The sequence below is a fragment of the Sturnus vulgaris genome, chromosome 21 (assembly GCF_052056855.1).
Source record: "Sturnus vulgaris isolate bStuVul1 chromosome 21, bStuVul1.hap1, whole genome shotgun sequence".
NCBI classification, from domain to species: domain Eukaryota; kingdom Metazoa; phylum Chordata; class Aves; order Passeriformes; family Sturnidae; genus Sturnus; species Sturnus vulgaris.
Window position 1 is genome coordinate 3,510,521 of NC_142263.1, and position 25,378 is coordinate 3,535,898.

The 25,378-nt window shown below is 44.7% G+C and overlaps 1 protein-coding gene across 1 annotated transcript in view; it reads right to left on the reverse strand.

Moving 5' to 3' along the window:
* PIGL (phosphatidylinositol glycan anchor biosynthesis class L) overlaps positions 1-25,378 on the reverse strand; it is a 51,922-nt gene that overhangs the window by 11,774 nt on the left and 14,770 nt on the right. The window contains exons 3-4 of the mRNA XM_014876410.2: positions 7,546-7,636; positions 2,182-2,249 (exon numbers count right to left, since the gene is read on the reverse strand). Of these exons, the coding sequence (XP_014731896.2) occupies positions 2,182-2,249; positions 7,546-7,636 (159 nt within the window). The remainder of the gene's footprint in view (positions 1-2,181; positions 2,250-7,545; positions 7,637-25,378) is intronic.

Consider the following 25,378-nt stretch of genomic DNA (forward strand, 5'->3'; position numbering starts at 1 on the left):
CTCTGCTCCAGACACTGGAAAGAATATTTATGCCCTTAGCAGACAATACTGAGCATCTGCTCAGCTATGACCACGTCCTGAACTATTTTATTCCTTGAAGCTGTTCAATAATTTGCATGTCCTGAAGCCAGGAGTTGTGGGAGGGGTCACAGAGCCTGTTCTACCCCTGCTCTTGCAGAAGGCAATCTCATGGAAATGGGCACAAGCTTCCAGAGACTGGGAATTACCCAAAAAAGCTGAGGATCACTGCACCAGCCCCCTGCTTCATCCTTTCCTCCACTTTTCACAGGGGAGGCAGAACCCTGCAGGACTTGTTTAAAGATGGTTAATAAATACATTGCAGATGATACCTGGAGGGGAGAGGTCGTTTGCCTTTCTCTTGCAATGTAGCACTGGGGCCCCAGGGGCAGCCACTGCTCCTCTGCACAGCTCTGCTGGCACAGGGAGACAGGAGAAGCCTCAGTTTATGCTCCCAGAGCTGCCTGCACTGGCCAACATGTGAGAACTCATCAGGGCACTGAGAGTCAGGAGTGATACAGTCACGCTCTACTTCCTCCATAACACAAACTGAAAAATAATGAGGGCAAGCAAGCCACTAAAAATAAACTTAACCTTTCAGCAGCCACGGCATCACTCCTGCCACATGCAGATGATGGGGCTACCATGATTAATTCTGCTGATTCAGGACTGGAAGGGAGACAAGACACAAACCAGCCTTTAGTTAATGAGAACTGCTCGTGCTCTGGTGTCCCTATCAGCACGGATCTCATCAGCCCAGACAATGTTCTGCTCTAGCTGAGGACCAGTGCAAAGCTCTGGGTTCAAGGGAATTGTAGACAATGAGCATTACCTGGTAGCATGCTCTGAGACAAGTAGAGGGTTAAATCCCCACTGCACACACAGGAAACATAAAGCATGAAGGTGAGAAAGTGATTTCTGCACAGCCACAAAGAAACCAAGAGTAGAACTGCGATCACAATCAAGAGTTTTCCTTAAATTTCTCATATATAACTCAACTGCTAACTTGTTTTCCCATGATCTCTTCAGGGTGGAGGAGGACACCTAGGAACCTGCTTTTCATGTGAGCAAACAGAGCCCTCAGTGCCAGTGGTGTGAGCATTGGTCATCAACCTCTGCTCACTCCTCAAACTGTGCCTGACACCATGTCCCCCCTCAGCCCAAAGACACTGCTGGCTTTAACTCCACCCCCTCTCCTCTGCTAGGCTATTTCAGAAGTTGCTGGGAAAAGCCATGATCCCCCTCTAACACTGCATTCCAGCCATCAAAGCTCTCAGCATCTTCCCAGAGGAGCTGAAGGTCCCAGTATGGGTTCTGTGGAACTGCAGCTTTCTCTAGGCAAGTGAGAAAGGCAAATCACTGTGATGTTGTCAGCAAGGAGAGCCAGAAGAATTTGTTTATTTGAATTGCACAGATGATTCAGAAAACAAATGGGTGCTATAAATATAAAGCTATACTTGCAGAGTTCTTCTCATGCCTGGGAAAGGCAGGGGCAGCTTTAGAGGAGATCTCTCTAGGACACAGTGAGGTCTGAATGAGCAGAGGGTTAAAGTAAAATACAGTGGCTGTCTTGCCAGCAACCTTTATTAAAAGTGATTTTAATCACTTTATTAAAAAGCGATTTTAATAAAGGGATGTTTGTCATTAACCTCACTATCACAGCACGGAGACAGAGGGTCCCAAAATGTAAGGAATAAAATGGTGAAGGAACTAATCTGAAAAGTGGTAAATAGGGAAAACTCCAGTGAAAGAGCAATGTTCTTGGGGCAGAGAGGTAAATTCAGGTACCTGGACAAGATGGCAACATCCTCTGGTGAAGAACTTTCCAAAACCCACCTGCCACCTGCTCAGGCATCAGGTATTCACACACTCTTCTCAAAGCAGAAGTGAAAAGTGATCTGTGGCTTATTTTAGTGGGATCAAGGACAGGAAGAGCAAAGAGGGCCCAGTGAAAGGGAGACTGGCAAGGTTCCAGCTGATGGAACACGAAAAGATGCTGTAGGTTATTTCCAGAGCTGTGGCAGTTTCTCCAGACAGTGTCACATCCCACAGCCTGGCACTGAGCTGGAGCAGTGAAGTGAACACTGCCCCTGGTTCTGCTCCCACCACCACGGCCCTGCACCAGCCCAGGGAGGCACCCAGAGAAGTTTGCAGACATTGTACCTGACAGCAGCGTAAAGAGAGATGTGGTTGGCATGGCCACTCACTCCTCCTGCATCAAACGTCACCACCTGCAACAAAACCACACAACAAGAAGCATTTAGGAGCAGGAGGAGGAGCCTGTGCAATTCCCAAATTTGACATCCAAGCCCTGACCCAGCCTGTTGTGTCTAACGAGCTGTTTATGGGTTGCACAATGAGGCCTTGTGTGTGAACTCCTCATGCCACAGAAATACAACCAAACAAACAAGCCACCCTGGAACTAGATGACTACACAGCCTAACAGCTTGAACAACAGAACGATGACAAAGATCGTGTCCCCACTGGCAGGATGCACTTGTTACTTATTACCAGGGCAAAAGGTCACTTTCAAAATGATCTGTTGCAAATGTGTTCCTGACCCAGAGGTCCAGCTCTGTGAATCACTCTCTCCTGGATCTGAGAACATCCTCCAGTGCCTGTGGAGGACAGGCTGAAGCTATGATTTGCTGTGCTGTGAATCAGGACGTTGCTGCAACGAGAGCCACACAAGCATGTGCAAGGTGGTAATGAGGCTTCACCACAGAGTAACACAGTGATAAAATAATGTGATAGGAGAAGCAGTCTTTTTAAACAATCTGAATGCACTTTTGTACAACCAAATCAGGCTTTTCACTGAGTGAGATTGTATTGTTATTTGATTCTCTGCAGGGAGAAATGGGAACTCCGAAATGCAGAAGTAATGTGTGAACACAGCACTGCCCAGGCAGTGTCCAGAGCACAGAACTCCCCTGTGTTAGACACAATAACTGTGTGTCAGGGCTGAGGCATCACCCTGGGGACTCACTCCCTCTGTGGGGCTGTAGAGTGGACAGGGACTGTGTGCCCATCCTCTTTGCAGGGAGTGAGTGACAGTCCCTGGGCAGTGCAAAGCTCAGTGCTTGCTCTGGGAGAGGCCCAGCAGCAGAGCTCTCCACAGCTCCCTTCTCTGGGACCTGGAAGAAATCATCAACTCCCACATTTCAGGCAATGTTTGCTTCCTTGCCAGCTTGTTCTCTCTTCAGGGAAGGAAATGCTACAGCCTTGCTCACCCACTGCACCTCCCTTTTCAAAATCTATTTTATATGCAGGGCCTGGAGCACTGGGTTAGAGATCAGGGGAAGATCAAAAGCCACCGTGCCCCTCCTGCAACTGCAACTTTCTCCTCCACCCTCCAGCAGGAGAGGCCTTCTCAGACACGGGGGATTGAGTCAAGAGTCACACAAAGGCAGTGATAAGAAATGCTTTAAAACCCATAATCTTCACACAAGCCTGCTTATAAACCCACCCACCCAGGACAAGCCCACAGTTAGACTTTCCACTTTGCCCAGTGGCTGCCAGCAAGCACCAGGTTGCTCTTTGGGACCAAAATTGGTTTAATTCACATACAAAGAAGCATTTTTTTGGTCAACTACTATTTTATAAGGAGAAAAAGGATGTGTTTAACCTTGGCTGCTGCTGCTGCACATCAGCACTAGCAGAGAGCTCTGCAGGGCCTGCCACGGTGCTGAGCCCTCCCCATGGATATCAGCTTTTGGAGGAGCTCATGTGGAAACACCTGAAATTCAGTACAGCTCAGGGTGAGCACAGCCCCCTGGACTTTGCAGATAAGAAAAAAACACATTCTGAAGTCACTCCTACTTAGAGTGGTACTTCCCTAAGATGACAACATACCCCACTCACTGCAGGCAGAATAAATTCCTATTCAGGTGAATAACAGTGTGAGTCTGATAAGGGCTGGACTTGCACTGAATCTTTTTACTCAATAGGGAAAGAGAGAGGGTTTGTCTCTTCTGCCTGGTCCCTGATTTTCATGTAACCTGTACAAACAGAACATTTTTAAGAGCAGTACCCTGCTGTCAAACGTGGTGGAAATTAGCCAATGGGCTCTAAAGCCTTTTGAAACATGCATGTGCACATACACATAAATACAACTGCATTATTCCTGTTTCCTTAGGAAATCAGGCTAAAGACCCCAGACAAGCCAAAACACACATTTTTTCTTCTGTGGAGGTTACAAGAGAACAAACCAGAAGACTGAGATAAGAGACTTCAGTGAGCAGACTAAATAAACTAATCATTGTTTTCACAAAACTGGCTCGGGCCAATTGTGGGAGCAACAAGGCTGGGTTAAGAAATATTCTTGACATGGGAATTATCTGTTCAGAAACACCTTTGGAGGTTTTTCTTCTCCACATCTGTTTTAAAATAGAAGCTGCTGAGCTTATGTAACATCTGAACCAGCTGAAGAGAGTCCAGTGTGCCCATTTTCAATTGCTGTAGTACAGTTTACTGTTAGGACATTTACACCTGAATTGCCTGTCTCTTCAAATTAAGGAATTTTTAAGTACAATTCCCAAAGTATCTGCACAGTGACTTGGCCAAGGTGGCATTGCCTTTGTCTGATCCCTCTCAGCACACATCTGGCTCTGGGACAGCAGGGATGTCCCACCCTAAATATATCATATATAATCGAAATATCTATATAAGTCATCTAACAGGGCTCTGATTCCACAGCACCACTGTGCTGCTCATGACTTGAAGCAGGCAGCAATCACATGTAAATCAATCCCTCTGGCTTCAGGGATTCATTTCATTGATAAGGAATTTGAATTTCTTTCTCACATGCTGAAGATATTTTCACACGGGAGCATTTGCTCCTTCCACACGGTGCAGCTCCTGCTGTGCTGGCTGTTAACTCCTAACCTGAACCAGGCTGATGATGAAATCGAGCAAACAATCAGGACAGGATGAGAAAACCTGAACATCTTGAAAGTGTCTGGGTTCAAAACAGGCTTAGCCAGTTCTGGGAGAGAAAGGCTGGGATAGTAAATATATTTCATGTGGAAATTATTGCTCAATGAAATCTTTAGGGCAAGAGGGAGTTCCCTCCCCACACCTGTTCTGAAATGGGAGCTGCTGCTGTTGCTGGTTTTTCTTCTGGGTGACCTTGGTATTCAGGAAATGGAGCTTTCACTAGTGGAAGCCAGAGGAGCAGCCAAGACAAACAGGTCCAGAAATCCCTTCCGGAGAGGGGAGAGCACAGAGGAAATTACTCAATTACCAACAGAAGTGAAAACTCCTGAGAGGTCTGGAGTCCATGATCCCTCCCCACACCTCAGAGCTGAGGTTCTCCTCTCTCAGGTGTCATGCAGTGCTTCAAACACAGCACACATCTGCTGTGGGGACACAAAGGTCTCTCCTTTTTAACGAGGGCCATCCCTTAAAATGCCACAGCAAGCAATTCCACTTCTCATGGCCTTCCCCTGAGCATCTCTCCTTACACTCCCAGAGACCAGTGAGATACAAACTCCCTTTGAGTCCCTTCTGATCTTGGAGATGTCTTTTGTGTCTGATTTAGGAGCAACGAGAGCCTGCCTGCAGCTCACACAATACTATGGAACTCTTTTTTTTACACACCAAACACTTTCTAATCCGGAGCAAGACAGAGCAGCCTTGGCTGCCTCTCCCTGCAACATTGGCTTTTGCTTGTAAATCCAGCAGGCAGGAAATAATTTCCAAAGTCTATAAATTAGTTTTGGCTTTGAGTACACCAACCATTAATTTCTGTGTCTGCACTATTTAATGTAAAGCTTGGATGAAATATGTCCCTGTAGCTCCCAAAAAAGATTGAGCTACTCCTGGACTTCCAGGGCAATTGAACAAATGAGTAACCATGTAATGGAAAGAAACTACACAGAACATGTGGGACTCCTTGCTTTGCAATCCTTCCTTTCAGACATGCTGGAATTGCAGCCCCTGCTCCACGGCCAGATGGCACAAAACATGTTCTGTAAATAAAGACAATAAAGATACCATTGTTGATACTGTGACTACTGGGAGAACTGGGCAAAGTTTTCCCACTGTAGGGACAGCTACAACAATCCACACCTTCCAGTCATGTTGACTCCACTGAGTTGGTCTGAAACTCTGTTCGTTTTTGGTTTTTTTCAAGGCTCTTTTAACATGTTCAGCCAATTCTATCAATTTCAACATTAGTGAAAAATGGATTCAATTTACCTTTCAAGGCAAGGCTGTTGGTTTAGGACAGCAGAGATATCACAGAGAGCAAGCTCTGAAGTTTTAAATTGCAGGATGTTTAACAAAGGTAATTAGGTGCTCTCTCACTGTTGTTGGTAAATTCAGTGTTCTCCTAAATGAATGGTATTACAGCAAACACCTGAGACCTGTGTGATTGCTTGAGACACTTCAAATAATGAACATTTCCAGAGCAGTTCATTACCAGCAGCCCTGAGAAGCTGCTCCAGCTGCCCTTGGTGCTGCTGCTGTGTCCTGCTGCAGTTATTTGTCCTCGGTGCTGCTCAGGGAAGAGCTGATGGGAATGCAGTGGCTCTCATCCTGCACCATGCCTGGGAATGTTTCCTGCTCTGCAAACCCCACATTTCACTGCTCAGCTCAGCTCAGTCTGTCAGGGGCAGACTCCAGCCTCCCCCGGCACAAACTGCTGGAGTTTAATTTTCCCTGAAGCAAAGATCTAATCCTTCCTAACCATCCAGAGGAGTTCTGGTGTTTTTAGAATTTCTTCTGGGGTTTTGGTGCACTTGTCCCTGTGCCCCTGAGAGTCACAAACATGCAATACAAATCCTCCTGTGTTTGGAGCTTTCACATTCGATTAAAACCTATCTATTCAGGGGGCCAAAAGGCACAAAAGGAGTCCAGGAAAACTGCATTTGTCTCTGTGCACAGCAATGAATTTCATGGAAAATTAGCCTCAGAATCAATACAAAGTTGGATGCACGATGCTGGTTTTGTGCTCGTGGGGCTTTCATGCTACAGGAGATGTGGTTTCTTGTTTTGTGAAGTGCTGAAAGGCTTTGAGAGTTTCGTGATTTTGCTGCTAATCAGTGTGTGACAGTGCCATGCCTGATCAAAGCAGGGTTCAACAGAGAAGAACAGAACACAACTCTTTCCATGCTCAGGCCCTTATTCCTGTTCTGTGGGAAAAAACCCCAAACTATTCCAATGCCAGGAAATCTCTCCAGTTTAGTATTCTTCAGTCCTGACCTATAACCCTGCTAATCGAGCTCTCTAACACACATCTGCCAATGGGCTTCAAATCTAAGCCTAAACCTAAGCCTAAAGCCCAAATGGGCTCTCTCCATCACAACATGGTTACTTTAAAATACAGAAACCATTTGAAAAGTTAGAAAAGCAAAATTCCTTCACTGTTCATTTTTCACTGGGAAACAAAGAAAGGTCTCCTTAGAGAGAAGAAACATCTTAACCTTAGAGACTCCAAATAAAGCTTCCAAAGGGAAAGGCACAGCCCAGAACACTGGCTCAGGAGTAATGTGGCAATTGCCTGTGCTGCAGAAAGTGTCACATTACCAGGTTGATGTTCTTGGCTTCTATGTGCTTCAGGACAAGGGTGGCGAGGAGCTGAGGGTCCCACTCCACAGCAGGATCATCTGGAAGATCCCTGAAAATGAGAAGGGCAATCAGTCACTTCACTGCTGAGAACTTTGTAAAGACCACTCTGGAAGACAGAGATCATCTTAATCACAGAACGAAATCAAGATAAATTTATTTACCATATAAAACCACTGAACCTTACTTAAGAGTCTTACAAGCTTGGATACTGGAAGGTTGAAAGAGAAAGAGCAGTTCCAACACCCTCCTCATGGATTTGCCAAGGTCTCCCTTTCCTCTTACCATCAAGGCAGACTTTGTGACTGCTTTACTTCAAGCAACAGCTATTTTATAAATTATTTTTCTTGATTTATCCCAATCGAATTTAAAACCCCTTTAAAAACACATTTTTCTGAAAGACTTCCCAATCATAATATGCTGGTAAATTACATTGGGAAGGTACCAAACAAACTCCTGCTGTCGTTTATTCAGGAATAATCCATTAACCACAACCAGAGGACAGTCAAGTTGTAATTATATGGCTTGGATTTGATAGTAGCTGTTCATGTGTTTATTTTGTGCTTTGCATACCCAGCTGGTATGCAGAGCATACTGTGACTGAACTCTCTGCCTGGGTATTTTGGATTGCAGGATTCTAGGGGCAGGGACCATGAGCCAAATGCAAAATATCACCAGACAGCCAAGAGAACATTCCATATTTACACAACTGAGAGCTGAATGTGACCCCCCAGTCATTATGTTTGAATGATGCCAAGAAAACATTGCTCACAAAGCTGCAAAGGTTATTAGAAACAATAGGATAACACACAGCTGCTAAAGCCCAGTAATGACATGTAAAACTGGTCTTTTTCTAAGACCTTTTCCCTGCTCTGGAAGTCTGATAATTGCTGTGAGGTGGTTCAGCAGCAAAATGACTACACAGCATTCTCCCACAGACACAGGGGCCTGGAGCTGAACTGATCCAGCTGTTTGCAGCACAGAGCAGGAGCCACATCCCAACACATGGACGGCAACATCTGCAACAAAACTACAGGGAAACGTCTCCTTGGCACATCCCAAAATAAACCTCAGCCTGGGCTTTCAGGAGAGGTCCTCTGGCCACAGATCTTCCCACTCCTGTTAACAGTAGTTGGAGTGGAAGGAAGAGCTCTATGTCCAAACTGACCATTACTTGTGTTATGTGTTCCTGTTCAGCTCAGGCCCAAATAATGTGAATTAGAAACCCCAGCACAAGGGAAGGAGTTGCTACACCAGGCTGCACCTTCCAGCTCTGGTCCCTGCAGCAGCACTACAGCAACACAAAGTTTTGTGTTGTTGGTACAGACAGCATCTCTGCCTGAGGGACACCAGACACCTGAATTTTACCACTGGAAAGATGCCCTGGTGCATCTGGTGGCTGCCTCATCAACTTAATAAACCTGCATGTCCCCTGCTCACACACAAACTTTCACACCTCCTGTTTGAGGAGGAAGTGGCCTTGGTGATCCTGAAGGTATGACAAGACCCAGCATGTCACAACAAGCCTTAAACTGAGCACATTTATAAGTATGATTCACCTCAAACATCCCAAGAAACAACCACACTGAGTCCAAGTGCAAGTCTGACAGTGCTTCAGTTGTTTGAATGATACCTTCGAGGTCTGTCAAGCCTTAATCTGATAATATTAAAGCAGCAAATTAGTGGAACAGGGATTCTTACACTGATCACTTGGAGTGCAAATATCATTCCCCCTTTTGGACAGGGCTTAAATGGAGGAAGTGAAGAGTCCCATTAAAACAGGAAGGCTGTTCCAACAGTGAGAGGCCAGGAAAAAAAAGTAGGGCTTGGAATTTATGATGTCCAGGAGGCTTTGGTGTCATAGCCACTGCACTCAGCTTTATTGGGCTGTCTCCAAAAAGGCTGCTGGGTAGTGGAGCAGGTTTTAACTAGTTTAGACAGATAAAGATCATCCTCGTCAATGGAAATGAACAGCTGGAGGCAAGGGTTTAGAATCCCTGGAAACAAAACAATCTGAAGGCATGAGCAAATTAACTCCATCAACACTGAACTGATAAAGCAGGAATATTCTACCCAAAATTCTGCTTCTACCCAACTACTTCTGGTCACAGAGAGATCACTTATTGCCAGTATGGAAAAGGAAATATCCTTCTTGTATCATATTTGTCAGGTGCAGAAGAGAAGATGATCTTGCCAAACAAGAGACACATGCACAGAAATGCATTCCTAACTCATTAACAGCCATGATGGCCCATGGAAGTACTCCCAGCTCACTCTGCAAACACAAAAAATTACACACAGCTAAATGACAAACCCGGAGTCACCCACAGAAGTCAGCAGCAGAACTGGCAATAAATACATTCACCTGGACTGCTCCAGGAAGTGACCTTTCTTTTATGGCAAGAGTTTGTGTAATACTTTATGAAGTTGGAAATGTGTTCCCATGATAGTAAGGGACCCATATGAGCATGAGACCAGTATGAGACCAAGCATGAGACCAGTAATGTTCTGCCTGTGCTCTGGGTATCAATAATTAGGTACGATAAGGATGAAAAGGTGATGAAGAAAACAGCCAAGCACATAGGAGAGGCTTACAGGAGATCTCCACATGCCCAGGGAGCTCTGAAGGGACATCAAACTTTGAAAAGTACTCACAAAATCATACATGAAAAAAATACTTTTCCTAATATCATAAATAAGCTCTCCCCAAACCTGAACAGTCCCTTGATGTGCTGCACTATTAAAATAAGTTGCATTCATTGGTTTTACCTTCAGGACTTTGTATGAGAAACATTCAGCATTCCAATGGTTAACTGCACGCTGCCTTTCTGGCTAAGGCTGATAAAGCCTCTGAGCTCAAGGTCGAAGGGCTGAGATAAAGGACTATAAAGGAGTGAAAATTAGCACATTCCCTGGAGCAGACTGGAGCTCATCCCAGGAGACATGTTCCCCTCCCTGTCCTCTGCCCCACAGAGCTCCTCGTTGCTGCTGTCAGTCACTGCCACACATCAAGACATAAATCCTGCACAGGAGGCCTCCCAGGTCATGCTGCTGGAGGGGGCTGTGGGAAGGGCACAGGGGTTTGGGCACTTGGCCATATTTCCATCAAACTATTATGGTCTGGAAGGGATGTTTATTGGATTCCACCTGTCTGATATTGAATGCAGGTGGCTGCTTGGATGCAAGGAAAAATAGGGAGATGCACAGGAGGAAAAAATATTTTCAATGGAATAAGGCTCTAGAAGAGTCTTCCCAGGAGTTTTCAGTGAAACTCAGGCTGTGCACTGTACAGGGAATTTACAGCTGTGCCAAGGGATCTGCAGCTTCAAGAGAAGGAAATGGAGAATTATGGTGCTGCAGTTGCTGCAGTGTGGAGAAGGGTCTGTTTCTGCTCACTGATTTCAGCAGTCTTGGAAACATCATGTCCAGAAAACAAAATCCTGCACTTTCCTATGTATCCATCCACTGGCAGCAAGAACCAGACAGGACCTCTGGTTTTCTCCATCTTGCTGCTTTGCTTTCCTCCCTGCAAGCTGAGCAGAGCAGACACCGGCATCTGCAGCTCCCCTTCCCAAGGTTTGCCCAAGAAGGATGCAGTGGATGTCCTGGATATCCTGCAGCTCCCTTGTGGGGAGCTACAAGGACACACAGAAAATCACATCAGCATATCCCACCTTGTGCAGGTTTGGCCCAGCAGCCTCACAGCTGAGAAGGAGAGATGGCAAAAACACTGTCTGGTGCCAGCTCCTCTCCAGGCCTCCTCCTGTGCCTGCCCTGGGCTGGAGCTGCTCTCCCACCTCAGCCTGGCCATTGGAACATGCTGTACCCTGCCAGCACTGCTGGCCCTGCCAGCAGCCAGCACAACTTGTAGGGTCATCTTTCTAGGAACATTTGTACTCAAGATGACCAGATTCCTGTCATTTGGGAGGTCACTTTTGGTCAAGGTAGGTAGAGATTTCAAAACCTTCACAGATATATATTGCCAAGTTATACCCTCCTGACATGATAGACTGCTCAATCCCTGTCCAATTTTCCACTGCTCATCTTGCACAGAGCTTTCAGCAGCAGCCAGTGCATTCAGATGGACAATCCTCTCTTGAAGCCTTCCGTGTAATTTATTCTGCTCATGAACTAAGCTCTCATGACTGCTCTAAAGGTTAAGTTAAACCCAACAGCTGGCCTGTGTGATGGCCACGTGGCTCCACAAACAGCAAATGGGCTATGGGATAACCTTGAGACCTGACCCTCCGGAAATCTGGGAGCTGGGAAATCCCCAGGCCCTGGAGTCACCCCATGGGGACCAGCAGGGACCTCTCTGCCCTGACATGAAACCTTTGTGGGTGGCTTTTATAGAGAGCAGGCAACGGAGTGACTTCTTGGAGATGTTAAGGTCTCCATTCACACATTCCAAGACACCAGTGCAAAACTTTCAAGGTGCCCAGGTGATTTTCCATCCCACTACACACCTAAAGGGTCAAGATGAAAGAGCTTTCCCATCTCTTATTGCCTTTTTATCCTGCAGCACAACCTTAATCAGTCCAAGGCTAGGGACCAGGAAATTTTTTTGGCATAACTTCTTCTCCTTATCCCCAGTGCCTGATTTTACATTAAATCAGCCCAAAGGTCAGTGGGTAGATGGTGGAAGCAGGTGAGCTGCTGTGCACGAGGCTCCCAGCTGGGAACAACGACCACAGTGTGTTTGTTGGAACAGAGGATGCCCTTTGTATAAAGTTATAACTGTATGAAATGAACATCTGGGCAATGAAACTGGATCAAGAAGCAAAAGATCCCACAGAACAAAATGACGTGAGTGCACAATTAGTGAAAAAGCCATGTGATGACTAGAGGCAATCAGTGACCTTTATATCACAGCATCAAAGTAATTGAAAAAACTGTGTAAACAGAAATTATTTCATGCTCTCCAAAGTAGAGCAGAGAATTTTTATTTTTGAGATTATGCTGAGATAAGCTAAGACTGGCTAGCCCTAGGTCTTGAAGCACAGCCTCTAAATCCTGACTTTTATAACTATTTATAAATTCCTCTTCCTATAATGGGCAATTACAGACAGGAGGGAATTATTGCTGTTAGGCTGCATGTACATCTCTGATTCAATTGAAAATAGCCCACTTAGATAAATGATCAGCATCTTGCAACATCATGTTCTACAGAGAACAGATGCTGTGTGCTTACTGGAATGTAACAACCTCCAATTTGGGAGAGAAATGGACTCGAGCAGGATGCCAACTGTCAAATGAAAAACCACCTACGACAGAGAAGCTCAAGAAATTTTTAAACCAGCAGCATCCTCCCTCTCCTCATAGTAAAGAAATACAAATTATTCTGAGAGTTGTATTTTAAGATTGGAAATAATCAGCTCAGGGTTTGGTGTAGGCACAGGGTAAAGGAAGTGGGGAAGATGTTAATGACTGGAATATTAACAGTAAAATACTCTGGGAGAGCTCTGCATGTTCCCACTGAGCCAGGGACAAACCCAGCACACCTCTGACAGGTGACACTCCAACCTCCTCCATTTCTCCCCAAAGAGAAATGGTAATTAGGTCCTGAGGGAACACATTTTTTTGACTTGGGCATGATCATACATTTCTCTTCAAGAAATAAGCATCCTTTGGGTTTATATTCACAGGAATTATGACAGAACACAGGATTGGTTGTTTGCAAGACCTATCCAAATGGCTCTGTACTAATTTATTTTTTTAAATGAATTATTGATGATTTCTTAGCAGAGACTGATGTCTATTCACAGGGATGACACAATTGCTTATCATAATTTGAAATCTGGTATTCATTTGACGTCTGTGCCTCAGTGCCTTGTTGATAAATTGCAGCACAAAGCTCTGTAGGAACAAGTTCATATTCAATGTCTTCAAACAAAAACAATTGATGGTTTGTTTCAAGACCAGAAATACATAGAAGCTATGATGGCTAAAGCTAATTTTAAAAAGTAACTTTAAAAAAATTTAGTTTGGAGAGGGCATCAGGCCCTGCTGTGTAAGACAGGAAACAAAATTCAACTCAATTATATCTGAATTGATATTTAGTCACAGCATTTTTATCTTCTGCTTTTTACACCACTGAAATGGAAATAATCATATGTTTACCCCTATGTAAAGAAGTTTGGGATCCTCCTAAGAAAAGTGTTCTGTCTGTTCTCTGATTTCTGGATGCAAATCCAAGATGTGTCTCAGCAATCCTGGGTACTGGGATCCCCACAAACCTGTCTTTTACTCTTTGTACTGTCTTCCCATGGGGTATTGGATCAAGTTCAATATCTTGGTCTTGCCTTGAAGGTCTAGCCCAAAATATACAAAATACTGCATAAAACTCCAAAATTGAGTATGGTGAATAGTTCTGTCCATTTGGAGCAGAGGAGCTCTGCAACAAGGATAACATTTCAATCACTCAGGACTTCCTTAGAGGCTGGGGCCAAACAGTGAATGGGCTCCCAAATCAAGTAATCACAGATTGCTTTGATTTCTACTGCAAATACCAGGAAGCCTCCTTGGAACCTGTCCTTTTTAGCAGAAGACTCAGTAATATTTAAAGTTCAAAATTCCCCAGGGTCTCCAGAGCAGATGAGAAAGCTGAGACATCAGGGCCAAATGTCACCCCAACAATGGAGACTCCATCTGCCAAAGCACGGGACAGGGGCTGCATGTGCCACCTACTGGGCACCTTGCTTTGGTCACGATCTCAGGGAGCACAAGCCCTGGACAAAGCAGCAGCATTTCAGTTCAGCACCTTCCTAAAGCCAGGCAGGTGGATGGAAATGCTCAGTGGAAAGCCTGAACAGCAGACATGGATTACAGCAGCTGGTGGTCTTTGGGAATTTCAGATCACACTCCCAGAACCATCTGTTCTTGTCTGTGTCAGCCCCCAGGGGAGGGATAGACTGACCTGATCCCAAAAAAGGTGGATTGGTCTCTACTAACTCCCTGGGCTCCATTATGTCCCCCTTTGGGATTCCTTTGCCCCTCTGATATTTTGGACAGTAACAGGGGAAGGACACAGCCCATATTTCTCCAAAGCACCATCAGCACTGTGAGGAATGAGCATCACCAGCCCCAGATGAAGTGATCAGGCAGATCCCAGAACAGCTCCCAGCCATGATCATTCCTCATTATTATTGTTGGCTTTGCTATGGTGCCTCAGAATTCAGCTGGGCCCTGACAGTCTAAGTTGCCCTGACTGAGAACAAAAAGCCCAGCAATCCCACAATCACCACTGATGTTTTAAAACTGAAATACAAATCACCAACAAAACCAGGACTCTCTGAGGAGCAGACCACAGGACTTCACTCCTCCCTTAGTTTATTTTGTTTTGTAAAATGCTTTGAAGGAAAGAAGAGCTCAGTAGGGCAGAGTTTGGGACCAAAAAGCCATGTCCAGCTCACACAAGTTCTGGCACCACTGGCTCAGGGACAGACTTCCAGTTCCAAACTGGGGCAGAAGGTCTCACTGTCCTGGCAGAAGAGCTGTAAGAGCACAGGTAGAAGGCAATACTCTGTTGTTCTCAGCTAGGTTTGCTCTGCAGTTCTGCCACACAAAAGGTCACACATGAATCCTAACATGCCCAGGACCTCACAGTGGAAAAGGTACAAACCCAAGGGGAAGGAACAAAAAGTCTCTCACAGCAGCCAGCAAAATCTTTCAGAGGCAAATGACTGAAATACCACAACCTTCATATGCCAAATAAACCTGGTGACCCTTCATCAGAACCTTAATATTAAATCTGTTTGCTCTTGGAATGATAAATCCACCACACTGTATTGGCAAAACTGCAGTTCTGATTCTGGCCCATGGAAGTCAAACAGGACTTTGCCACTGACTCAATGGCCAGACCCTCAAAAGTCAGGAGAGCCAAAAGCATAATCACTCCAGCCAAAGAGATAGACCTTGGTCTATTCCACATAACAAAAATACTACAGTCAGAAACCTCAGGAGACAGCTTGTAGCCAAATCAATCTCTCAGCCACTTTAATTAATCATCTAGAAAGGGAAAGCACAGAATAGTCACTTCATGGACATTGATTTCTCATGCCAAAACTTATGTAAATGCAGATGCAACTTCAGCAGAGATCTCCAGAGGACGATGGCCTGATTCCAAATGCAGCTTCCCATGCTGCAACGTTCCAACTTCCCTCTACCAATTCCATCCAAAAAAGTTTCTGACTTCTCAGCCTCCCACAAAACTCCCATCTCCTGCAATCCATTTGATCTATGCAATGATATGGGAGCATTAATTCTTGGAGTCATGCTGTACCCACATAATGTTGATGTTCTGATGCCCTGGGCTCTCTAGCTGGGTGCAAATTTCAGTCCTACATCAAATCATTTCCTTTTAGAAGACAATGCATCAGGAAGTTAAACACCTCTCTTCCTCCCACAGACTTGACTGGCATGCAAAGTCTCTGCTCATGCAAACAGCTCTCCTGCAGGCAGCGCGAACGCCCCAGTTCCAGGGCTCCATCACCAAGCTCCTCTCTGTCCCTGCTCCCAGCGAAAGCTCCCACAGCCACGAACTATGCCTGGAACTCCATTTGCGACAGCAAAGTGGGCCTCGGCAACAATGAACAAAGCGAGCAGAAGGAACGCGGGGCCCTTTGTGGCCGGGGCCGCTGCCAGCGTTATGCAATGCTCGCTATGGCAACCCCGGGCGCTCGGCAGTAACCCCGCCAGAGCCACTGAACTCTGCCCCACTGGCGAGCGCCGAGCCGCCCACTCGCCCGGCCGGGCTGTTTACATTGCTCACATGACGGCCCGAGGGAGGCTCCTGGCAGCGGCTCCAGCAGCCAGGCGGATTTCTAGGACCGGCCAGCACTGCCAAAGGCTGGCAGCGATTCATTCCTGCGAGTTGCGGGGGCCGCCCGCAGCGCCCGGAGAAGGGAAGGGACCGGGGGCTTCGTCCTCCCAGCATCATCCCACTGAGGGTCCAGAGATGGGAGAGGGAAAGCAGGAAGCTTCAAAGAACGGAACTGCATTGCTGCAAAACAATATGTAAAATTCCCTTTGTTCGCTAAAATGTATAAATAGTAAAAATTTATGATGGTTGATTCGTGGAGTTCCACCTGGCACCCAAGCTTGGCAACTCTGAAATTAATAATCAATGTCTGTCTCGAGTGTGCCATTATTGGCTCGCTGCACACCGGGTAACAAATCCGATTTTTGCAGACAACGGTATTATTTTTTTTTTCCTTAATGAGTGGCAGATGAGTGAGGATAATGAACTGGAGCTGGGCACAGAACACTCGTCAAGAGCTGTGTGCCATGAGCTGCACGTACCTGGGTTACACGGGGCTGCACAGAACTGTCCCAGCCCTGGGCTCGGGAGCATTTACCAGGGCACAGAGGGGGATTTGGAGTCAGGGATGCTGTGCTCCACAGGTGCCTTGCTAAAACGGTGATTTAGTCTTACAGCACAATCCCGTAGGAAAAAGCTGCAGATTCCCAAAGCGCTGTGTGAGCGCTGCTACTGCTCCGGCACTTCCACAGCATTTATTTCCACACATTAACAGATGTTCATTAACTCACACCCCTGTGAGGCTGGTATGGGGAAGTGAGCGAATAATAAGCTGCACATTTTCTAATGAGAGAATTAAGAGCTCAGGTAACTCTCCCTGGAGGGCCCGAGGCAGAGCTGAGTCAGGGGCAGAGCCTGGAACAGAGCCCTGAGCCCGGCTCGGTGCTGCAGCACCCACACAACACTCCAGGAATGTTTCACTGCCTGGGGCAAACAACAATCCAGCCTTCAACAGGCCTCTCACTGGTGCTCTGCAGAGCCTCCTGGATTCCTGGGCACTTGGACTGGCAGAAAACACATTTACAGTTGCAAATGATCCACCATTACCACCAACATCAAAGGAGCTGCTTAAATGTACCCCCAAAATTTGCCAGGGGACCAAAGTGTGACCTCTGCATCACCTGATTGTGCTCTATATGACACAGCCCTGGATGACTCTTTGTGTCAGTACTCTTGGCTGTTCTTCCTTTAAGGAAAAAACTCATGTCTTGCCCTAAAATATTGTGTTCTCCAGTAAAACCTTGCTACTCTCAGTAAGAGGTTGTGTGGATTTCTCTTCTTTACTATGATGACAAGTTCCTTGTCACAAGAAGGGACTGTGCAGATACAGCTCTGAAAAGCAGTGCCTTGACACCAGAACTGCCTTTCACATGTTCATCCAGTTATCCCTATATCCAAACATAAAAGTATCATTAAAAAAAATAGAAAGGAAATTTGTTAGGTTTGGCTAAAAATCTTAACGCTCACAAATTTCAGTTTAGATCAGTGGCTCAGTCTCATTTCTGCAGGACCAAGCTTGTTGCAGTTCTCTGACCCTCACTGGTGAGAGCAGCTGTGGGAGTTCTTCTTCAAGCCTCAGTCTCTTGGTACCAATCCTGCAAAGCCCTCACCTCTCTCCCCCACGGGTCAAACCTCTGCCTGTAAATGTTTTATCCTGCAATATTATCCAGTGCCTTTCCCAAGGAAAATGATAAACCAGCCTTGGCAGCCCATCGTGTGGCTACTTACAAGAAGAAGAGAAATGCTGAGTATTTGGCTTATGAAACAGAAATACAGGAAGAAAATATTTATAACAATGCTACTGTTTAAATAATGGAGACCATAATTTATTACAGATGTGACCCTTCTCCAAAATGAAGGGTTTAAATCTTGCTGATGCAATGTAATGACAAGAACTTAATGAAGAATTCAACCAACTTCAATTCTGAATTGCCCCCTTTTATCGCCTGCCATTTTGTACCCCAAAATAGGAACAAAATTTGCTTCTTTCAAGCATTATTTGTCAGACTTTTCAGTGCTCAGATTTAAAAACTGATTCACAGGAAAATATCCATCCTTCATCCTAAAAGAAACTGAGCACTTCTACATTTAACAAAATTCAGTTAATTATTAACAATCAAAGACGAGAAAATGGCGTGGAACTCAGACAAGATTTGTTATGCTTACAGTCACATATGAAGAATGTAGAATGTATGTGCATGGAGGGGAGGATGTGTAATGAATTATTTCAGTGCAAATGGCAATTGCAGAGAAACAGACTGCAACACTGAAATGAGAAACCCTGAAATTACTGTACAAGGCGTCTGCAGGTACAATGAGATTGAGTTAATATGTGACTGGTTAGAAGAGGGGGCATGACTTGGCATGGAACTGTAATCAAAATGTTTTTATTTAATGCTTCACTTGGCACAGAAGGATCACAAAACAAAATATTCACCCCAAATCCCACTTCATTTGCTTAAAAGGTATTTCAGTTTCCTGTGCTGCAATAAGAATACTTTTTTTCATTTTAACCAAAATTGACTGAAGAAGCTACAAGAGGCAAAAAATGCTCAATGATGTCCAGCAAAGAGTTCATTTCCCTTCCTCCTGATGCAATAAAACTGAAATTATAAAACACTTCCCACATTTGCTAACCTAGTGCACATTAGGAAAAAGGTAAATATGAAACAAATGAAAACATTCACTTCCTATTTGCTTCAAGGTCTGTTTTCTCCTTTTAAAAAAGCTGGTGTTGCATCATCTGAACAGCATTTCCTTCAGAACAAATTATCTAGTCTTCAAAATTGGCTTCAGTATCTCCACCAAGAGCAACAGTAAAACTCCATGAGCAAACAAGTAAAATTCATCGGACTTCTTTGAGATACTGAGAATCTTTTACACTCTTTTACTCATCATATGAAAATACCTAAATGTGTTTAACCACTTGCCAGCATCACCTACCTGCTAACAGAACATCTTGTTCTATTCATAGTTGCTGTGTGTTGGGAACTCTGCATTGCTGGCACTCTTTGTTGGTGAGGCTGGGCTCTCTTAAACAAAATTCCTACTTGGTAGTGGGCTTATGTTAAATGTACTCCCAACCTAGCAAGTGTCATTTAAGAAATTGATTCTTTTAAATAGTCTGCTCTAATCTGAAGTACCACACCTACCACCTTTAATTCAAGCTTACACTGGAACCGAAAAACTTTGTCATTTCATGTATGCTGATTGAACTAGGGCCAAGGGGAATAAAACCATTAAGGTTTCACGTGAACTCAGAGAAGAAAGACTTCTTTGCTAATATAATTACAGAGCACAGAGCTCGTAAGAGGAAATGAACTACAGGGATTTATTTGATTAGACTTTTTTTTCCCTCTTCCTTTTTAATGACAGCAAGGGCTCTCCTTCCCCCACCCCTTCCAGTCTAACTGTAGATGTTAAGCAAATCCTTGGCAGGCAGGAACTGGGACTGTTACAGAGGGATGTTTCAATGGGACACTGTTATGGGATGGAGTGTGTCCAGTTCACTTTTGAGTGTCTCATCCATCTTGGTTGTTGCTGCTGAGGAGCCCTGAACAACACTCCAGCTGTATGAAGAGCTGGTTTGTACAAGGAGCTGAGGTTGTGTCCCACCACAGCACCTTTCCAGCATCAGGACAAAGCTGGAGCAGGGATCTGGGAGCACTTCATGGGCTGTGCAACACTCAAGGGCACTGACCAGTTTACTGCGTTGTCTTGGTAACATTGTGGTTGACCTGGGCTGACCAGATCAGTGTGACTTAATCATCCTAAGAAGGAAACAACTGCAACAAGTGGCAGAGCTAATTACTGTAGGTTCCCTCCCTGAATGGACTTCCTCAAGCTCGTGCCTCACGTTCACAACCTTTGGCCTGCCTAAGCATTCAAACAGTTCTGATTGTGCAACTCCCTGGGACAACCAAGTCACCTACAGCACTAACCCTGCACTCTGTACCGTGGAACTGGATCTATTCAGCACCCACACACTCCCTGGCATCTCAGGAAGCAGCAGGTTATAAACTCCTATTTACACTGTGTCAATATTGAGGATTTTACTGACAGTCTGTTAGTTACAATGTAAAGTACATGCTTTAGCTACTCAGTGTTTTTTAAACCCCGTTTTTCTCTCTCTCTGTATAGTAATGCAGCTGTGGAGATCATGTGGGAGACTAAAACAAATGGTGCCCTGATATAATCATAACAGAGCTGGAGGAAAGGCGATTTCAGCAAAAATCTTGACAGCAGAATCTGCTCCTGTTTATGTCTGACCTGTTCTCCTTGCAGAAGCAGCATGACAGAATGTTTTGCAAAAGATTTGTATTTCTATGCTTGGCTGTCAGCTCTGGATGTTGCTCCTTGTCTGTATAATAATTACATGGAATGCTCAGTGGAGATGTTCTCTAAATTGAAATAAACAGAATCAATACAGACTTAACTGCACTGTCACACCACATGAATAAAACACGCTGATGGATTCTCTTGGCCAGTGTTCAACAGGGATTTGGTCATTGCTATGCAAAGTGCATGTTAAGTGGTGTGCCAGCAGTTGAAAAATGCCATTTCTGTCTAATTTGTACCTACTGTTGTTAACCAGTGGCTCCTAGGATTCCTGAAATAGAAAGAATTGCATATTTATCTCTGCCATACAGTACAAAGGAAGAAAAAGAAACGTTTTGGAAAATAGCTATGTACAATGGTTAACACTGGATAGGAATCTAGGGGACAGATATATAAAAAATTACTCAATATAATTTTACAAGTTAATTTCGAATCCCCTGCATTTCTTGCATGCATTTCTCCACCATCAAACCACCCTTTTTTCATTCTGCCTGATGAACTGCTACACTAACACTGACTCCAGGACCTTCACTTGGTTCTGCAGTCTGTGTATCCTTTAGAAGGTCTCACAAAAGGACAGCCAAGCCCCTTAAGGTGGTCACTTCCTTCATCACCCCAAGCAGACAAAGGTTGTTTCAGTTCACTGGAAGGCACTGAAGCATGTACAGGTCACATCTGATTACAGAGAGCCTGTAATGCCCCGAGGCCACTGAGACTGTCAACACAGCTGTCCCTGTGTGCTGAGACAAACGTCCTGCTGGGCAATCCCTGAGTCAAAATGGAAACACAACTTCTGACATGGATTAGGGCTAAGGACAAGGACTGTAAATAGGCCAGGAAGCCAGGGAAGTTTATTAGGAATTACTAAAGGAGATTCTATTGAGCTGTTAGGAAGTACCTTGACCTGGTGCTGTTCTGCCAGTCCGAGTATTCTGAAGGATTTTACTTCTCTGGTCACCTGTTGCTAACATAACAGAGGAATGAACATTTTCTGAGCATGTCTCACACACACAAGACCACACAGAGTATGTATAAAGCTCACAAAGAAAGGGAGGAGCAGAGATCTGCACTCTAATGGCATAATTAGATCTTGTAAGAAAAGCAGTCTTGCTGCATCAGCCCTGAGAAGCTCCCACCCTCACCCACTCCACACCTTCACCCATCCCACACCTTCATCCACCCCACATCATCATCCTCCCCACACCTTCACCCCTCCCACACCCTCAGGAAGATCCTGGCAGAGCTGCAGTCAAAGGCAGAGATTTTGTTTCCTGACACAAACTCTTCAGCAGAAGCAAACTGGAGCAATCCAGTCCCTGAACCCTGAACAATCTCCTGAATGTACATCCTGAGGGTTAGACATCCCCAATAAATTACAATTACTGTAAATCCAGATCACTTTAAGACCAAACGAGTCTGGGCAACATTGTTTAAACATTAAGTTCTGCAGGTTTATTTTTCTAATACCTCTTCATATTCTTTAATTAATTTTCTGGTCATCTGTGGCTTAGGAAATGATTGATTCAGTAGGTAACTGCTCCCACATCTGGGTTTTCTTTAAACAAAGTCACAAAAATGACGAATCTTCTCCTACATAATACTTTATTGCTTCCTACATTCATGCTTTTGGTGTTTTAATCATAACTAGAGGCTCACACACTCCCATCTCAGCAAGTACAGTATGCTGGGTAAGCCAAAAAACATTTTCAGTTCAAGGCTTGCCCAGACATCTAATATTTTATCATAGAAATCTGAAATTTTCTTTTGCTCTGAGTCACTGATAAAAATTTTACTTCATGGAACATTTGAGATAGGAAAAAAATAAGGGAAAGCAGCCCTGTAAAACAGGACTCTGTAAAACAGAATTGGCAGGAGCATTGCCAACCTTGGGCCTTGTCCCTGTCAGTTCAGCTGCTCCAAGGGCCAGCGAGTGTTGGTGACACCACAACAGTGACAGTGCCACACAGAAAATTCAAACCAGGCCCTGGTGAGGGCAAAGCCAGCAAAATTCCTACCTACCTCTTCCTGCAGCCCAGGACAGGTGGGTTTCAACCCACCCATTTTAAAAAAGTAATTTAGTTCTTTCTAAAACAACTCTCTCTCCAAGGATAGAATTTAATTTTTCCAGTCTATTGTATTAACAGGGATGGAGTCATGCATTTCTCCTCACTAAATGAACTTTTAGTTATGGTTTGTGCAATTCTGAGTTGAAATGGAAGCTGGAGCTCCAAATCATAACTGTATTTTATAATTGCTTCCAAACAGCTGGGTAAATTATATCAGAATTTCTAGAAATAACAGAAAAGCTTATCAAAACACAGTATTTAAAACTAACACACGCAGTAAACAAAGATAATATTAACTGTAGTTAAGGAGATAAAGCAGTTGGTTTTGGATCACACATGCTGTTGAGGCATCTAAAAAATTAGTAGAACAGACTTTCACATCTATTTTTATTCACAGACCACAAGATGAAAAAGGATTTCCTCCTTCAGTTTTGAATGAGCTTCTCAACTCTGAATTACTGAGTGTCTGATAAGACAACTCAAAAGGAGTCTCTCATTCTAAAATAGTCTAGTGCTAAGTGAGAGGACTCCATCCATTCTGTGGTTTTACTTTCTCTTAAACAGTGACAGGGAAAAGCACAGTGCTTGCCTCTTTAATTTCATGCAAGTTATCACGTTAAGAATATATGAATCTTAGTTCTTAGTACAAATGGTCATAAATGCACATTAAATCACAATGTTTTATTTTAAACCATTTAATTTAACATAATAAAATATTAATAATTGCAATAAATTTTGATCCATGCTGCTCCAGTGGTTTTTGGTTTTACAGGGGAAAATCCGGCTTGCCAGGTAATTAATTCTTGTGACTGATTGTAGTTATTATCAGTGTCATAGGCTTTTAAAGCCAGCAGGACCACTATGGTCATTATTCTCACACAAAATGTGTGTAACAGCTCAACAGACCCCACCCACCAAATCTCTTGCTGGTGTTGGTATTCCCAAATGACCATCTAGTCATCTCATGGATAAAGCAAATAACTCAAGCATTTATAACATCCACTATCAGGCCTGTTTTCCACTTCTTTCATCATTCTGGTGGCAGTTTCCCAAGTATTTTACACCAAGATATTGACCTTGAACAAGAGACTCTCAAACAACACCTGAAGAGGCAATAACAGCTCCTTACTCCTGTCTGATATTCAAAATACCCATGCACAGGTGAAGTGACACGGTGCAGCATTCCTTGAGCTGGGCTTGGCTTAAAACAAAGCACTCTTGGCTCTCATTTGCATGTTCAGATTCCTGAATACACTGCCTCAAGTGTGTGATAATCCTGTGTAAGGATCCCCTCAACCCATTCATCTGTTCACAGGCACAGGGAGAAGAGGAAGGAGCACAAAGGTGCAGCCTCAGCAAACTGGGCTGGTCCCACTGCTGGTCCTTTCATGGTACAATAAAGAACTGAGACCCCTGTGCCTCTCCCCAGGTTCTGCTGAGGGCAAAAGGAGCCTCTGGTCACCTCCTTCCCACTGAGCTGAGCATGGGGACTCGGTGAGTTCAGTGTTTGCCCTTGAACTGCTGTGGGCTGCATTTGGCACTCTGCTTTTAGATCAATATATAACCTAGGAGTAATCTTATCTGGCAGGAACAGGGGGGTTGTGGGGAGGGGGAGGAACACAGCTTCAGAGGTGAGGAGAGCAACTCTTCTAAATGTTAATGGGTTAAGAATAGAAAGGTCAAATGCCTGCCTTATCAGAAGGCCCCATGTGCAAACAGGCACCGAGCTCAGCAGTCAGAGCACCAGCTGGGTATAAATGTCAGAAGTTAGTTACTGTAGCTGTAAACACCAAAAGCAGGATGGTGTAACTGGGAAACCTCCCAAGACACTTCTGGTTTATACAGATCACTGGGAAAGTCCAACTGCCAAGCCTGGCTGGAAATTACTTCAGTCTTAGAGCTGCTGTGGAAGCAGAGAACACCTGTGAGCTGTGTGGTGGCCCCACAGTGAGCCATTGTAGGAGGGGGTGCTGAGTGTGTCCTGTATCCAACATCCTGTGCTGCCTCCAGATTGCTCTTGCCAGAACCCACACATTCTCCTGGAATAAGGATGTATGAGCACAGAGACAGAAAGTCCTTCCTTACCTCTCTGCAGGTACAGAGGGCACTCAACAGCAGAAGTTGCATGAGGACTCTGAGCGCAGAGTGGAATAAGAGATGAGGCAGCACAGTAAAAAGATATCTCCCTTAAATACCAATACATTTTCAGCCCAGTTCTAATTAATCTTCTTATTGGCATCCAAGGAAAGAGGCCAGAAGTTGTATTACAGTGGGCAGTAATCTTCTTGCAGATACAAGCAATCAACTTGCAGGAATGATGAAGAGCACAAACACAAGGCTGTGAGGAGCCTTTGCCAGTGACCAGTGCTTCCAGCTTGGTACCTTTTACTTGCAATAATTGGTCAATAAAATTAATCAGCTGATTCCCATTCTCTGAAAAGACTGGCAGTGAGCAGCCACGTTAAGAATACTGCTGTTGCCTCTCTCCTGGTACTGGGATTGCCCCAGGAGAAGGTTATCTGAGTTTGGGAAACAGATACAGGATACCTGGCACTGCTCCCTGCTTTCTGCA